Source organism: Carassius auratus, chromosome 43, assembly GCF_003368295.1.
Source record: "Carassius auratus strain Wakin chromosome 43, ASM336829v1, whole genome shotgun sequence".
Lineage (NCBI taxonomy): Eukaryota > Metazoa > Chordata > Actinopteri > Cypriniformes > Cyprinidae > Carassius > Carassius auratus.
Window position 1 is genome coordinate 3,477,491 of NC_039285.1, and position 17,071 is coordinate 3,494,561.

The 17,071-nt window shown below is 38.7% G+C and overlaps 1 protein-coding gene across 1 annotated transcript; it reads right to left on the reverse strand.

Annotated features, from left to right (window-relative positions):
* Positions 1 to 279: 279 nt before the first annotated feature.
* Positions 280 to 16,894, reverse strand: LOC113061457 (sodium/potassium/calcium exchanger 1-like). Its single transcript, XM_026230582.1, has 10 exons — positions 16,680 to 16,894; positions 14,651 to 15,842; positions 7,614 to 7,676; positions 5,866 to 5,974; positions 4,230 to 4,313; positions 3,623 to 3,714; positions 2,721 to 2,984; positions 2,529 to 2,618; positions 2,250 to 2,416; positions 280 to 1,213 (listed from the first exon to the last, which is right to left on the reverse strand). The coding sequence occupies exons 2-10, from the start codon at positions 15,683 to 15,685 to the stop codon at positions 964 to 966; spliced, it is 2,154 nt and encodes a 717-aa protein (XP_026086367.1). The 5' UTR covers positions 15,686 to 15,842; positions 16,680 to 16,894; the 3' UTR covers positions 280 to 963.
* Between the last annotated feature and the right edge of the window lie 177 nt (positions 16,895 to 17,071).

The following is a 17,071-nucleotide window of genomic DNA, read 5'->3' on the forward strand; positions in this document are numbered from 1 at the left end:
CACTGTTTTTATCAGAATCATACTGATTACATTCGACTTTGTAATGATGTTTTGTTACATGCTTGAGATTCTACTTTTATGCTGGAAAAAAAAATCAAATCTTACATAAAGTACAAGATCTAAAACGTTTGCTAATGACATTTTTCCAAGTTACAAAAAAAATTCCATGGCAGAATGATTCAGTTGCATCATTAACAATAAACTCACAATTTCTCCCAATGTAGTCCAACAGCTATCTGAAAACCCACAACATCAAATGATACAATCACAATAAAAAAATAAATAAAAAAATTGGAAACATTTTATTTGTTGTGAAATGCAAACATTTCGACTTCACCGTATTATAATCTTTGTGATTTTGTGTGTGTGATTTTGGGTATCATCACAATAGAACTAAATGGTTGTATTGCATCAAAAATCATTAAGTGAGAATTTGAGGAAAAAAAAGATTTTACATATTTCGTACACTGTGGTCCTGTCCCAAATGGCACACTTGATGTGGCCTTTAATTATGCAATCTGAATCAATATTGTGTTTACCAATGTGTTTGCCTTATTTGTCATTTTATAGTTCAAAAGGGTGCTCAAGAGTGCCTCTTTATGTGGCCTCAATGATTATGCCCTTTTGCAAAGCTCACACTGGTGGGCGAACACAGCAGTACACCCAGCAATCCTTACGCCATTACATCACCAAAGTGTGGATACCACAAATGGAGACTATTTGGGACAGGGCCTGTGACTCTTCTGTCATTACTGCATTCATTTTAATGTAACAAGACAAAAAAGGAGACTCAAGTGTCTGTAACAGTTAACAGAGTTTGGAGATTTTGGCCAGTTACTGCATCCCTTCACAAAAGAACTTGTGTAATACAGAAAAAGTCAACAGTGAGTCCAGAGATGCTTGAAATATACATTATGTGTGAAGTTACAGTTTCAAATGACAGGACTGTATCCACAGGTTTGCTCAGATGGACACGGGACATATAATAATTCGATCCTCTAGCATGACACTGAGCACCAGGAACACAAAGTAGAGGATGAACATGATGAATCCCAAAACTTTATTCATCCTCCACTTACAGGCAGCGATGGAGATAATGACGAAGAGGAGCATGAGGAAGAGCAGCACAATGGCACAGAACAGCCCATTACTGCTCACGGGCACCGGTGCCAGGGAATGACAGAATGAGTACATCAGCCAGGGCACGGGCAGCCTGTAAACATCAGAGGGGATCAGATTCATCTGAAAACAAGTGATTTGGGATGTAGCCTAATCATACCAACAATATGATCGTGAGTGTGATATTGCTAAATAAACAGCAGTTTAAAAACAAGTTATTATTCAGTAACTTACATATAAGACACAATATTGCCAGCTACTCGGTCTACTTTTGCCATTTCAGTTCAGTAATTGTATACTCTCTGCGAAGGTGCTTCTTTTAAGTAAGTAAATACTTTGCTGCTGCTAAAATATAGTGTGGGGATAGCGAAGTATCCACTGGATGCGCACTTCCGAATTTCACTGTAAGTAGCAAGTCATACAGGTCCTTTTCACATACTGTTTTGTTAAGACTGTGTTAAGACTGTGAATTCGAACATACTACTACCGTATTTTCCGGACTATAAGTCGCACTTTTTTTTTTGGCTGGTCCTGCGTAGTCATGTGCGACTTAATTATCAAAATTAATTTGACAAGAACCGAGAGAAATGAACCAAGAGAAAACATTACCGTCTACAGCCTATAGACGGTAATGTTTTCTCTTGGTTCTTGGTTCTAAATAAATACGACTTATAGTCCGGTGCGACTTACATATGTTTCTTTCCTCATAACGTATTTTTGGACTGATGCAACTTATACTCAAGTGTGACTTATAGTCCAAAAAATACGGTACTCTTTTCACACAAAGTTCTTCACCTGCTATAAAGTAGGAAAGTATGTTATTTTGGATGCAGCTAGTAACTTAATTAGAATCAGAGTTGTTGAACAAATCGGTTGAGCGAATGATGCAATGACTCACTTAAAAAAATCTCACTTAATTTGTTCCTGAACAAATTAGTGTTGTTATACGAATCGGTTTAGTTCTAGAGCTAAACTCTTGTTGCCGACTACTGGTGAAACTATTTAACCTCCAGAAGGATTGACTGAAAAATCGCTACCACTACACAAACTGACAGTTCTGTATATGTACATTTCATTTCCAGCTACCGAACACCTGATTCTCGAAATATTTAAAGTTTCTGTTGTCTTACCCCATGGTAATGTCAAATATATTGCTGCCTACAGAGCTCGAGACAGCCATGTCTCCCAAGCCTTTTCGAGCCACAATCACGCTGGTGATCAGATCAGGAATGGATGTTCCTGCAGCCAGAATGGTGAGACCCATGATTTCCTCAGAGATGCCGATGGTCTCACCCACCTAGGAGAGAAACTCTTTATGAATATGTTATTTGCTAGTGTAATGGCAATTAAGTGTGTCTTAAGCATCCAAATACTTTTAAAACCACTGAAATATTAGTTTCTACACTGACCTGATGTGCCCACCACACCATAAGATAGGAAAATATAGCAATCCATACAATTGAGCCAAGGAAAGTAATAACAAAGAACTTTTTGGAAGCCTGTTAAGCACAATACAAAATAATATGTATGTCAGTTCTATCAGAAGTGAAAGAAATATAAAAGAATTGATTAATAATGTGATGTTTTGTTCTGGTTCTCACATGGTTTCTGACATCTGGAACTGTCAGCCACAGTGGAAAGACAATGGGCAACAGAAACAGATATGTGGCCTGTTTACGTCTGGTCTCTGGCCACTCTAAGGACAGAGGTTCATCATTTTCTCCCTCCTCCCAAGCCTCGTCCTCATCATCTTCATCACTGGCTTCATCGCTGTCTTCATCACTGTCATCTTCATCATCATCATCCCCTGAATCATCTGAACCTCCTGGTTTCTCTGAGCCTCCTCCTGCTGCAGTGTCTCCTTCCTTAAGACAGAGCAAGAAAGAGACAATTAAAAACATACGGTATCCCCTCACTGATTAAAAGGAGAACAAAAAAGCAATAGATTATCCAAAAATAAAAGTTTTAGTATGATTTACTCACACTCAGTTCCCAAACCTACACGAATTTCGGAAGACCTATTTTTTTCCATTCAATTATAATGAATGGGGACTGTAGCTTTCGTGCATCAAAAAGTAAGCTGTAAAAGCACTATATATACCAATATATAGCTTAATTCATTGATATATAATCTTTGTTTCCAGACGAAACTGTTAAGAGATGAACTCGAGTACAGTCTGAATTGTGATTGAATCATTCAGAATTGAATGAAGCAATTAATTGTTACTTCTCTCATGAACACATCATGGAGAATAACAATTATCATTATAATAACACTCCAGTACATTCTTCAACAATTGTTTTGAGTTCCATAGAAGTAAGTCATGACATGAGGGTGAGTAAATGATGATAGACTATGTAAATGTGAATCACATACTATGTATGACAAATCACCTCAGTCAGCTTTGCAACAAGGTAAAGAATTGATAAGTTCATTAAAAGCACACAAGTGTCTCAGAGCTCCTCCTTCTTCCCCAGTTTTTTCGAGAAGCAATAGGCCCACCTTTTGCGCCTCGGGCTTTTGACTAGCGTCTTCTTCTTTGGCTCCTGGAGCAGCATCTTTGGAATCCTTGGACTGCTCCATTTGATCCTCACCTTATTTAAACCACGATGATAAAATATCATTCAAGTTTGCAACTGCTTCCTAAATGTAGCAATAATACTGTACAAGCTCCTCTCAGATGTGGAGTGAAGATTTCTTCAATAGTTGTGAGTAATGTTGCTATTTATTTTGGTGGCAATTTCAAACACAATGGTTGTAACCCAAGATAATCCACACTGATTCTAAGCCACTCATGCTTAATTCATGAGATGGAGCTTGGTCATTATGTCAGCTAATGTGTAAAGCCACTCTCAAGTAGAAACAAAGGTGAGAATATGTAATGTGGGATGCTGCGTAGAGAGCAAAACGGGCAAACTCCTGGCAGCATGCCCTCTCTTTGTACCATTCATCCAGCACACAGCTGGTGCGTTACCACTTGTGGAAATGCAACATTACTAAACATTTTGAATATGCAACAGAGCTCATCTGTGAGGTAGGACAATGCACCAACCTGTCTACAAAGCACTGTGCAATACTAACAGAATAGACTAAGATTATAAAATCTCACCTTCACCAGATTTTTCCTCCTTTTTGTTCTCTACTTTCCCCCGGACCATGTCGTTCAAAATTTGAGCCTTGTCTTTAAATTTCACTGCAAACCAGGAAAGGAAGAATATAGCTTGAATGTAGACTTTCACTGACAATGTCAGGGTCAACAATAGTACCACAAATGACAAACACCCTAATTTGACAGACGTAAAACAAAATGTAATTTCCTCACATCTCACAGGCTACTGCAAGGCAATCACATCACAAGAATAACAGCACAACGCCCATTACCTTTACATTCATAAAGGGCTTCTAGCCTTTGCATCTCCATTAAACACTGACTCTTAGTCAGAAGATTCATATACAACAAATACCATGGTGGGTGTCACAAATGCATTTCCTAATGACCTTTTAAACTACTCACGTCTTCTGACTTGCATGCCAACAAGTGAACATGTATAGAAAAAAAAAGAAAAATACTTTGGACAGGTCAAGATATAAATGCATCAAAATAAAAAAAGTCTTATAATCAATAGGCATTGCATACATTTTTAAATCGGAAACATGACCCTGACATTTCTTTGTTAGATGCAAAAGACTGACAACCAGGGTATACAGAGTATATTAAGGCGTTTATTTATTTATTTATTTTTTTCACTGAATCTGAATCAAATTTGTCTCATTGAGTATGGCTTGTAAATAAGCAGGGACCCAATCACCATAACAGGATTGAGCTGCTGGAGACTGGCTCTCATCCAGCTTTTATGAGCTCAATCAAAAGCAGCTTAATGATGGAGCAGCACAGTGCTAGGAGGTTTTTGTGAGGACCCTCAGAGTGCAGGTGCTGCACAGCCTTCTGAGGACAGGCTGAAGTTCAAGGGGAATAACCCCAGCCATCAAACCACTGACTCACAGAGACCTCAATCAGGGAAATAGAGCAAGCCATGTGGTGGGCCTTCTCTCACTACTGTGAATCACTCTCCACTCCATAGACGGAGAAAGAGTTATTTATCTTCTTAGTATCAATCTGGACTTAGTGCTGTCATCATATGGAACCCGCTTTGCTAATCCATATGTACTGGGAGAAGGACAAAGGGACTCTCCTGCTTCAATTGTGAACATCTTACAGCTCTTGCCTAAGGGAATATAGGCCTATTGGTGTTTTGATCTTTCATACAATTTGTGTTTATGTACAAAACAGTTCAGTAAGGTGTAACAATTTAAAAAATCTGAAGCAAATATTGCATCTACTGAATGTCTCTAAACCAGGGGTTTAAATTAACAGTCGCTGAACATCAAATATGGCACTACATCCTTAGCATATACTTGCTTATTTTATGTTAATATTTACTCAAACATTAATTTGTAAACCTTGTGATACAGCTTTCACAAACATATCTGAAAGGTACAATCGTCTTCTCATCCCAAAACTGTATGCCTTTCTTTCTTCTTTATTTCATCTTTTGGAGATGTTCAACAGAAGAAATAAAGTCACACAGGTTTAGAACAACATGAGGATGAGTAAATGATGACAGAATGGTAATTTCTGGGTGGATTATCCCTTTAAACCACCAGAATTGAAATTTGTAACGCTTTGTGCAATGTTGGCTTAATGAGTTATCATTATGAGGGTTCAGACACTGAAGGGCTCTTACCCTCACCAAGAGGATCCAGTGTGTGAATCATCAGCTGGAAGATAGTGTTCCTCATGGTGCTGTTGTGCAGAGAGGCAGAACTGCCCCCGCGCTGCAGTGTGGGCTTCAGCTACATAAGAGATATAGAGAAATAATCTGACAAATGCTCACGCTAAACAATCATATCGAAAGAATTCATATCTGAACTAGGAATGCAACAATGTATTTAGCCCACGTTACAATATATACCTTATGTGGTTTTTTAACCACAGTGTTCCGTTCGGTTTGGTTCTGATGGCTTTGTACATCAGTTTATTTGAATTTATTTTTTATTTATTTAAATTTTTTTTAAAACCACTTCTGTACACTGAAGAAGAACATGGATTAATATACAGTACAGACCAAAAGTTTGGACACACCTTCTCATTCAAAGAGTTTTCTTTATTTTCATGACTATGAAAATTGTAGATTCACACTGAAGGCATCAAGGGCTATTTGACCAAGAAGGAGAGTGATGGGGTGCTGCGCCAGATGACCTGGCCTCCACAGTCACCGGACCTGAACCCAATCGAGTTGGTTTAGGGGTGAGCTGGACCGCAGACTGAAGGCAAAAGGTCCAACAAGTGCTAAGCATCTCTCTGGGGACTCCTTCAAGACTGTTGGAAGACCATTTCAGGTGACTACCTCTTGAAGCTCATCAAGAGAATGCCAAGAGTGTGCAAAGCAGTAATCAAAGCAAAAGGTGGCTACTTTGAAGAACCTAGAATATGACATATTTTCAGTTGTTTCACACTTTTTTGTTATGTATATAATTCCATATATATTTTGACATGTGTTAATACATAGTTGTGATGCCTTCAGTGTGACTCCACAATTTTCATAGTCATGAAAATAAAGAAAACTCTTTGAATGAGAAGATGTGTCCAAACTTTTGGTCTGTACTGTATGTCTACTTTTAATTAAAATTAAATCTATGCATTTAGCAGACGCTTTTATCCAAAGTGACTTACAGCGCATTCAGGTTATCAATTTCTTACATATCATGTGTTCCCGGGGAATCAAACCCCCAACCTTGCGCTTGATAGCGCAGTGCTCTACCAGTTGAGCAACAGGAACACTGAAAATGAAATTAGAAAATAAAATGTAAAATGTAATATGTAATGTAATTCATACTGGCGGGGGGGCGGGGGGAGTTGATGAATGCATCACAGAAGAAATAGAACCAAACACGTTTAAGGAAATCCCTAATATAGACAAATTCATCCAGCTTTCAGTATAACTGAATACAAATTAGACTGAAATGCTTTAACTGATTAAACATGAAGACAGTAAACACTTCAATGAAACAATGTATAATTTATCAGGCTCCATCAAGCCATCTAAGGTATTTTCATAATAATTCTTATTCTAAAAGCGATATCAGATCACAAAAGGAAGGTATTTCAAACATTTGACAGATGTTGTGGAGTAAAAACATGTTACAATCAATGTTCTCTTTTGTTGGATAACAGTTTTAGAAATGCTTCTCATTGCAAGTCATTATTAGGGAAAATGTTTGCAGAGTTACTGCTTTTTTAAATGTACATTATCAGTGGGGAGGTGTTTCCTCATCTCACACAGAGACAATTCAGAGATAAATATAACACACAGGAATTAGGTTAAAGTAAAAATTGAATGCCTATTGCTCTGTCCAGGTCAACACAGCAACATTATCTCAACCAGCTGTGTGATCTATTTACATACTTTATATTTTCAAATGATTTGATTACCTTTAATCGATTCTTGTCTTCTGGTTCAGGTGGCCTGTTATCTTCCCCTGAGGTCCCATTGTCCTGTGTGCAACAAAAGTTTGAAACATTACAGAGTATTTAAGGCACTGACCTTTGACTTTCACTTCTCATTCTACTGTTAAATCATAAAGGTGACTAAACTGTTGCAAACTTGAGAAAGGATTCATACACTGACCCTCATCAAACGAAAATTAAATTATTTATTCCAAATGGAGAAAAATCTGTAACATAGGATGTAGAATAACAAACCAGTATCATTTGTATACTATTATAGTAATTATTAATATTTTCAATTAATCTTTATTTTTATATTGTAAATTATTGTAAGTGCTTTCGGCTTTGCTACCGTTCGGATGTTCTAGCTTACTGCTCTGTGCTTTGCTTCTTATTTCTGTACTTTTCTCTGGTTTTTCTAAGATTTTTACTTCAGCAGATCAGCACAGTGCTCAAACAACAGATTTTTGGCACAAACGCTAAAACTAAAAACATTGGGACTGGAATAATACTATAAAAAGAAGACTTTGTCTCCCACTGCTAACAGCTTAAATTCCTGTGACGGGATAACAACTGCCTACATTCAAACAGAAGAGAGAGAAAATGCCTCCTTTTGGATCTACTTGTTGCATGAACTGCTGCAAACTTCTACAAAGGATTGTGATTCTAGAAACAAAGTTACTTTCTGGACTTCCAAAACAGACGGAACACTCAGCAGACCGTCATCATGGACCCCCTCAGCAAACAGCCGGTGAGTCCCATGAATCTTCTGAATCTCAATAGTTTATACCAAGTGTAGAGGAACAAGCCGAAACTGATCGACACACTAATCGATGGCACAAACAGGGAGCGAGACCCAAAGGAACACGAGACATCAGATTGTCACGAGTTTCTCGTATTGCTGCCATTGCTTCCTCTACCCTAGATTCGACTATGACAAGGCTTGTAAATACTGGTATTCTACCACCCCCTATACATCTGGAGAACAGATTTAAAGCACTAATAAATGTGGGTGAGGAATCCCCAAATGTATTTAAACAGCAGCTAACACCGCTACTAATAGGCGCTCAAGGACGAGCAGACAGCGGCTTTCAGCTCAGAGCGCAGCCGAGCCAAGGACTCTGATAGTGGGTGACTCTGTTATCAGAAACATCCGTAGCAGGACTACAACAACATGCTGCCTTCCTCAAGCAACGGTCTCTGATGTGAACAAGGAACTTCAGAACATTCTGATGAAGCACAAGACTGCAAATCAAATCACCATCCATGTGGGAAACAATAATATTCGGAAAGAGCAGTCAGAAGGACTTCATTGAACCCTTTGAAACACTTCAAAGACTCAAAGTTCAGTCATTCATCAGTGGACCACTCCCAGCAAGGGGAACAAATATGTTTTCACGGTTGCTTGGGCTCAACACATGGCTACAAAGATCTTGTAATACAAAAGGAGTCAATTTCATCGACAACTTCAATCTTTTCTGGGGCCATAGACAATTGTTTAAACCGGATGGCCTCCACCCAAACAAACTTGGTGCAAGAGTGTTTAAGGACAATATCTACTTCTCCCTTCGTCATCCTTCACCAGAGTGTGTCAATCCATTCAGCACACACACACACCGGGTCCGAGTCATCATGTGATTGACATATCCAACAAGGACACTGATAACACCACGCAGCCAAAACAATCACTGCTGATAGACACTATCCCTGCTGAGCCCTGCCCACAGAGCTACTCACAGACTGTCTGTGATGTATCAAAACAGCTACAAGATTCACCACCCAATGACGACTCTGGAAAACAGTCAGGGAAGCCAGGACAACACATCACAGCCACCGGAAACACCAGAGACACAGCCCATCTCACCAGACACATTATCCCTCTCTCCAGCATCTCCACTTCTGTGCTTCTCACAGAAAATGGAGGAATTGGTGTATGTTGGGACTAAACTCTCCCACTCATTCGCTGCTAGCCCGCAGATATCAACAAAAAAACGGCGGGCCCCCCAACCACCAAAACCTCTGGGCCCTGTTCCTATGAGAGCTCTCCGACCACTGCCACAACTCCAGGGCCCAAACCCTCTATCTGCTGAAGGTGAACCAAAAACAACTTATAGCAGCTCTCAGTGATATGTGTCAGGTCCCCGCTATAATAGCAGCAACATTCACAATTGCTTACAGACCAAGCGGGAACCCAGTGTGCCTGTAGCTTTCTCTATTTCAGTTTTATCACGTGATAGAAAGTCTAAGGCCTTCTCAAGCCGAAGGGCAAACTCATCTAATCTGCGTCCTATTATGCATCAAACTAAGATTGATATAAAGACACCAAGCACTGCCATCAAGTTAGCACTTTTAAACATTCGCTCACTAAAAAATAAATCATTTCTAATCAATGACTTTATAACCACAAACAATCTGGATTTTATGTTTCTAAATGAAACATGGCTAGAAGACAGCTGCAGTGCAACAGTCCTCAATGAAGCAGCCCCTCCTAACTTCACTTACATGAGTGTTTGCAGGACTGTTAGGAGAGGTGGGGGTGTAGCTGCTCTATTTAAAGATGTCTATCAATGCAAGCAAGTGTCATTTGGTCAGTACTTGTCTTTCGAATATCTAGGGATTGTGCTGAAAGGTGCCCCACGCATTCTGTTTATTATTATTTACAGGCCTCCAAAATACTCTCCAGCCTTTGTTGAAGAGGTCACAGAAATGTTATCAATAATTTTCTCAGAGTTTGACTGTTTTGCAATTGCAGGGGATTTTATTATTCACATAGATAATGCAGAAAACAAAACTACAAAATAAATGATAACGGTTCTGAACACTTTTGACCTGATTCAGCATGTGCATGGACCCACACACAAAGGTGGACACACTCTGGATCTAATCATCAGTAGGGGTCTAAACATTTCATCCATTGTTACTAAGGACATAGCACTATCTGATCACTTCTGTATTTTCTTTGAAATATTGATCTCTGCTACCACTGAATCTAGATCTGTCTCTGTCAGAAAGAGATGCATAAACGAGAACACAAGTGTACTATTTATGGAGGCTATATCTTTAACACCAAGCATTTCTGCAGACTCTGTTGATATTCTCCTTGATTCCTTCAACTCAAAAGTTAAGAATTTTATTGATGATATTGCTCCAATAATAGTCAGTAAGAAAACAAACAGACAGAAATCAGTTTGGAGAAGATCAACAGCAGTTCAGACTATGAAAAGACAATGCAAAAAAGCAGAGTGAATGTGGAGGAAGACGAAACTTGAAATTCACAATAGCATCTACAAAGAGAGCCTTCATGCTTTTAATGTGAAACTAGCCACAGCTAGACAGAATTTCTTCTCAAACCTTATAAACATTAACTTAAATAACACTCGAACTCTTTTTTGCCACTGTTGAGAGACTGACAAACCCCCCAAGTCAGGTTCCAAGTGAAATGCTCTCAGACCGCAAATGCAATGAGTTTGCTTCTTTCTTTTCTGAGAAGATCATAAATATCAGGAAGGCGATTAGCACATCCTCAACTAATGCAGAAGTCAGACAGATTCGGCCAAAATATCAAAATGATACTATGTCTATTTTTGAAACAATAGATAGCAAAATTCTGGAAGACATAGTGCAGCAACTAAAATCTCAACCTGTTGTCTTGACACACTTCCCACATCTTTTTTCAAAAGTGTGCTTGACTGCTTAAAAGCAGAACTCTTAGAAGTGGTGAATGCCTCACTTCTTTCTGGGACATTTCCAAACTCCCTAAAAACTGCAGTTGTTAAGCCCCTCCTGAAAAAGACCAATCTTGATAACACAATTTTGAGCAATTTTAAACCAATATCTAATCTTCCTTTTATAGGCAAAATTATAGAAAAGGTAGTTTTTAATCAGCTGAACAAATACTTAAACTCAAATGGATACCTGGACAATTTTCAATCTGGTTTCCGACCGCATCACAGCACAGAGACAGCACTCATTAAGATAATAAATGATATTCGCTTAAATTGTGACTCTGGCAAAATATCGGTGCTGGTATTGCTAGATCTCAGTGCTGCGTTTGACACTGTCGATCATAACATACTACTAGAGAGACTGGAAAACTGGGTCGGGCTTTCTGGGATGGTACTCAAATCATACTTAAGGGGAAGTCGTGGCCTAATGGTTAGAGGGTTGGACTCCCAATCGAAGGGTTGTGAGTTCTAGTCTCAGCCGGACAGAATTGTGGGTGGGGGGAGTGCATGAACAGTTCTCTCTCCACCTTCAATACCACGACTTAGGTGCCCTTGAGCAAGGCATCGAACCCCCAACTGCTCCCCGGGCATAAATGGCTGCCCACTGCTCCGGGTGTGTGTTCACAGTGTGTGTGTGTGTTCACTGCTCTGTGTGTGTGCGCATTTCGGATGGGTTAAATGCAGAGCACAAATTCTGAGTATGGGTCACCATACTTGGCTGAATGTCACTTCTATCTATCTATCTATCTTAGAAGGGAGAGGCTATTATGTGAGTATAGGAGAGCATAAGTCTAAGTGCACGTCCATGACATGCGGAGTCCCACAAGGCTCAATTCTTGCACCGCTCTTGTTTAGCCTGGATATGCTTCCACTAAGTCAAATAATGAGAAATAACCAAATTGCCTATCACAGCTATGCTGATGATACCCAGATTTACCTAGCCTTATCTCCAAAATGACTACAGCCCCATTGACTCCCTCTGCCAATGCATTGATGAAATTAATAGTTGGATCTGCCAAGACTATCTTCAGTTAAATAAGGAAAAAACTGAAGTCATTGCATTTGGAAACAAAGATGAAGTGTTCAAGGTGAATACATACCTTGACTCTAGGGGTTAAACAACTAAAAAACAAGTCAGGAATCTTGGTGTGATTCTGGAGACAGACCTTAGTTTCAGTAGTCATGTCAAAGCAGTAACTAAATCAGCATACTATCATTTAAAAAACATTGCAAGAATTAGATGTTTTGTTTCCAGCCAAGACTTGGAGAAACTTGTTCATGCCTTTATCACCAGTAGGGTGGACTATTGTAATGGGCTCCTCACCGGCCTTCCCAAAAAGACCATCAGACAGCTGCAGCTCATCCAGGACGCTGCTGCCAGGATTTTGACTAGAACCAGAAAATCTGAGCATATCACACCAGTCCTCATGTCCTTACACTGGCTTCCAGTTACATTTAGGATTGATTTTAAAGTACTTTTACTCGTAAATAAGTCACTAAATGACCTAGGACCGAAATATATTGCAGATATGTTCACTGAATATAAACCTAACAAGAGCACTCAGATCACTAGGATCAAGTCAGTTAGAAATACCAAGGGTTCACACAAAACAAGGGGAGTCCGCTTTTAGTTACTATGCTGCTCGCAGTTGGAATCAGCTTCCAGAAGAGATCAGATGTGCTAAAACACTAGTCACATTTAAATCTAGACTCAAAACCCATCTGTTTGGCTGTGCATTTATTGAATGAGCACTATGCAATGTCCGAACAGATTGCACTATATTTTCACTGTTTTATTTTATTTATATTTTTTAATGTAAATTCATTTTCTAACTGTTTTTAAATGTTTTAATCATTTTAAAAGTTTTAAAATTGCTTGTTTTATTTTTGTTATTTTTTTCTTAATTATTATTTTACTTTCTTTTATGTAAAGCACTTTGAATTACCATTGTGTACGAAATCTGCTATATAAATAAACTTGCCTTGCCTTGCCTTTTTAGTATTAGTATTATGGGGCATACATGCCAAACGAGGGGCATCTCATCTGATTCATAGTCTGATCGCGCCTTTGCATTGACTTTGTATGAAACATTACTCATTAAGAGAATAGGGACAACCCGTTTAGACCATGCGGCTGGGCACGCCAACCATTTTTCCGTCGTTAAAATAGCTAAAGTGGATTTGGACATGCCCTGAGTGCACCTGCGCCGTGCACTTTACACTTTGCATTTAGGTTGTTAAAATAGGGCCCAATGACTATAATCCATCCATTGGTTGTCACTGCAGTTTAAGTTCTCCCTCTCAGTTAGTGTAAACACAGAGATGTTATGACAGATTATCAAGTGTTGATCTCTCTAAACCTCCCTCTCACCACAGCATCTAAGCTGAAGGATGTTCAGGATGAAGAAAGGAACTTGTGAAAATGACCACACAATTTTATTATGTGACAATATAGTGTCTCTAATGCAAATGGGGCTGTCACAGTGAGTCAAATGCACCTTCTCAAAATACCTCGCCTGCTACAAGACAACTCATTAACAATGTCTGGCCCCAGCAGACACAAGAGACTTTCTTTTCATTTCTGTTAATCAAAGGAAAACGTAACCCATGAGTATCTGCTCAATGAATAAACATAAGCGACTCACATTCACTTGAGTGGGATGCTATTATATCTCTAATCGCGGTGATGAACAGATATTATAGCAGAATAAATGTTCCTCATCACTAGAACGGCAAAAACCATCAACACTATCAATACCAAAATGAATGTTTCTGTGGTAAATATGATTAAAATGCTATTCAAATTGCTAATTGCTAACATGCGATCCTTGTTCTTGACAGCATGACACTAATGATGCAAGGTTTTGGGTTTGAATCCCAATACTGGTAAAATGTGTTTATTAAATCCACATGTGGCTTTGAATAAAAGTATCTGTTTAGTGAATAAATGTTAGTACAATTTATAAATACAGTAAATACACCTATTTATAAAAACACTTGAATATATTTTTCATTTCTGTACTAAGATTAATTTTGATTTGGTGCATGAAGTCAAGGTTATACAACTGTATACAAAAATGCAGAAAACACCTCTTAAAAAGAATCTTTGGCATAATCTTTTATTATTTATTAATTTAAATGTCAGAAAATTTGGCCCTTTTATAACAAGTCACTTTTAGTTTAGGTTGTGAAATGTGAAGTGATTCAACAAAACACTAATTATTTGCCAATGACTAAAATATCTCATCCAATGACTTTATAATTCTGAATATTAAAGTCATAAATAATGAGGCGTACCTTCTCAGGTTCTTCGACCGCGAAAACTTTGACAATGTTCTTGTGTTTCCTGAGTTGATACTTGAAGGCTTTCTCTATCTGAACATTGTACTTCATGAAGACAACATAGGTAGCATAACCGCACACCAGCATCATACTCTCCCACCACATAATGGTACTGTCCAAGAAGAAGATGATGAGCATGATGAGATCGAGGATATAGAACGACACATCCCGAAAGAGAGGCCACCAGGTGAGGTGAAGCATCTCCCGGGAAAACAGCGCACACATTCCGATCACAAATAAGATGTTGAAGACAGCCGAGCCAACGATGGTTCCAATGCCCACATTGCTATGAGAAATGAAAACTCCAATCAAGGAAGTGAAGAGTTCAGGAGCAGAGCCTCCAGCAGCCATGAACGTTGCCCCGGCCACATCATCCGAGATCTGCAGTTTGTCTGTGATAACCCCTAATGTAGGAACGAAAAACTCATCGCAGACGATGGCTAAAGAAACAAACATGTATACCATCCCAAAGATGTGAAGAATGACCCAGCCTTTGCGTCGCTCCTCAATGGTGAAGATGTCCTCTGGGTACTCGCCCTTCATGTGTGGTGCCTCTCCAGGTCTGGACGCTGTAGTGTTGGGCACTGAAGTGGTCGTATCTGTTGCCGGAGTAGGAACTGGGGTGGGCTTTGGAAGGTCTGGATTAACGTAGATGCAATGGATGATTTTCCTGTTTGTGGTTGTAGGTGTCTCTGTTATAGATATTGTTGGGATGGGTACATTTGTCGCTGTCTCTGATGACTGGACCCCATCTGTGTGGTTGGAGCTCTTTGGCTCAGCAGTGGTCAAATTAATAAAAACCTCTGTTATCTCCAACAGTCCAGAGCCAAGTTCAGAGCCATCCTCAGTTCTTCCTGCTGTCTGGGGCTCAGGCCAGGGTTCTGGTAGACTGGCTCTGATAGTGAGTTGATATAAAGAACAAAGGAAAACACCAGACAGAAGAAATATAATCCGGCTAAGATGAAGTCTCTTTCTTCGAGTAAGCAACATTTTCTAGTATGCTTCCTAAAGGGCACCAAGTTGTTTTTAAGGGCAATGGCACCCAGAACATCCAGAATCTCCCCCCAAAAGATGCAGGGGTATGCAGCACTCACTCTCAGACTGACTCATCTCATTTTCTCTGTGGTGCGGGTTTCCTCTCACAGACCTAACAGAGGATAAAAGGACGAATACTGAGTGCAACAGTTGTACAGGAAACACTGAATGCAGGATCAGCATATTACAGTGGCCATTACACTACAACCCATTGCATTGAATTAAATGGAAAGAAAATGTATATATATATATATATATATATATATATATATATATATATATATATATATATATATATATATATATATTAACATTTCTAGCTTATTGTAAATTGCATTGTTAAAAGCATGCAAATAGTTTCAAATGTGAAATAAATGTATGATGGTGGTCAGAAATTGAGGGAAAAATGAGCTTGGGACAAAAAAATGCAGTTGAAAGTAATAAAATGTCCCTAAGCCATCAGTTATTTAGCCTTTCATTCGTTTCATTTTATCTATCTAAATATGTATCTGTCTGTCTGTTAAGTTTTTTATTTAAATGATAATCACCATAATAAAGATAAAAAATAAATAAAATTTGCCCTTAAATAATAATAATAATAAACATTTTGACATTGCTTCTGCATGAATAAATTATTAAGAAAAGCCTTCCTTGAAGCATTTATTTCATTTGCGACTAACGTAGCATGGAAAAACATCCGTCTCAAGTTTTTGTCAACCCTTAACATATGTTAATAATAGCATTGTGTCATTATAAGAAGCTCCACAAACAAACAAAAAAAAACAAAAAAATTGTAAACACAGTAGCATGAACCCGAAAATGTGTGACCAACTTGGCGGCAGGTATTTCTACCTCACCCATAAATTAGCCATATTAACAAAGAAGTGTATAATAAAACTTTATTTGCTCTCATGCATGAAATAATTCAGAACACGCCAAAGAAACCTACCGGTTGAGAGTCGATGTCCGCGGCGGTGTGGAGCGCAGGGCTTCGGGGAAAGCGCTGATGCTGTGAGCTCTGCTTCAGGTCAAGCAGGACGCACCACGGGACAGCTCTTCAGCGTGGATCAGCACAATACCTAATACCTGAAGTCTTTTAAGAGGATCATTAGATTTACTCTCTCCTCACACTCTTATTACCTCTTGAACCATTTATCCCAATTATTCTGCTCATATACGTTTCATTCATAATTATAGAAAGTGAGTACACGCGTAAACTTGCTTATTAAAAATACGTAATATGTATAATATTTAATATTTAAATAAACTTTTAAATAGTAGTTTGTTACTATTACATAAGTATGGTTATGGTGGATTACAGATTATTGAATTGTCCCACGA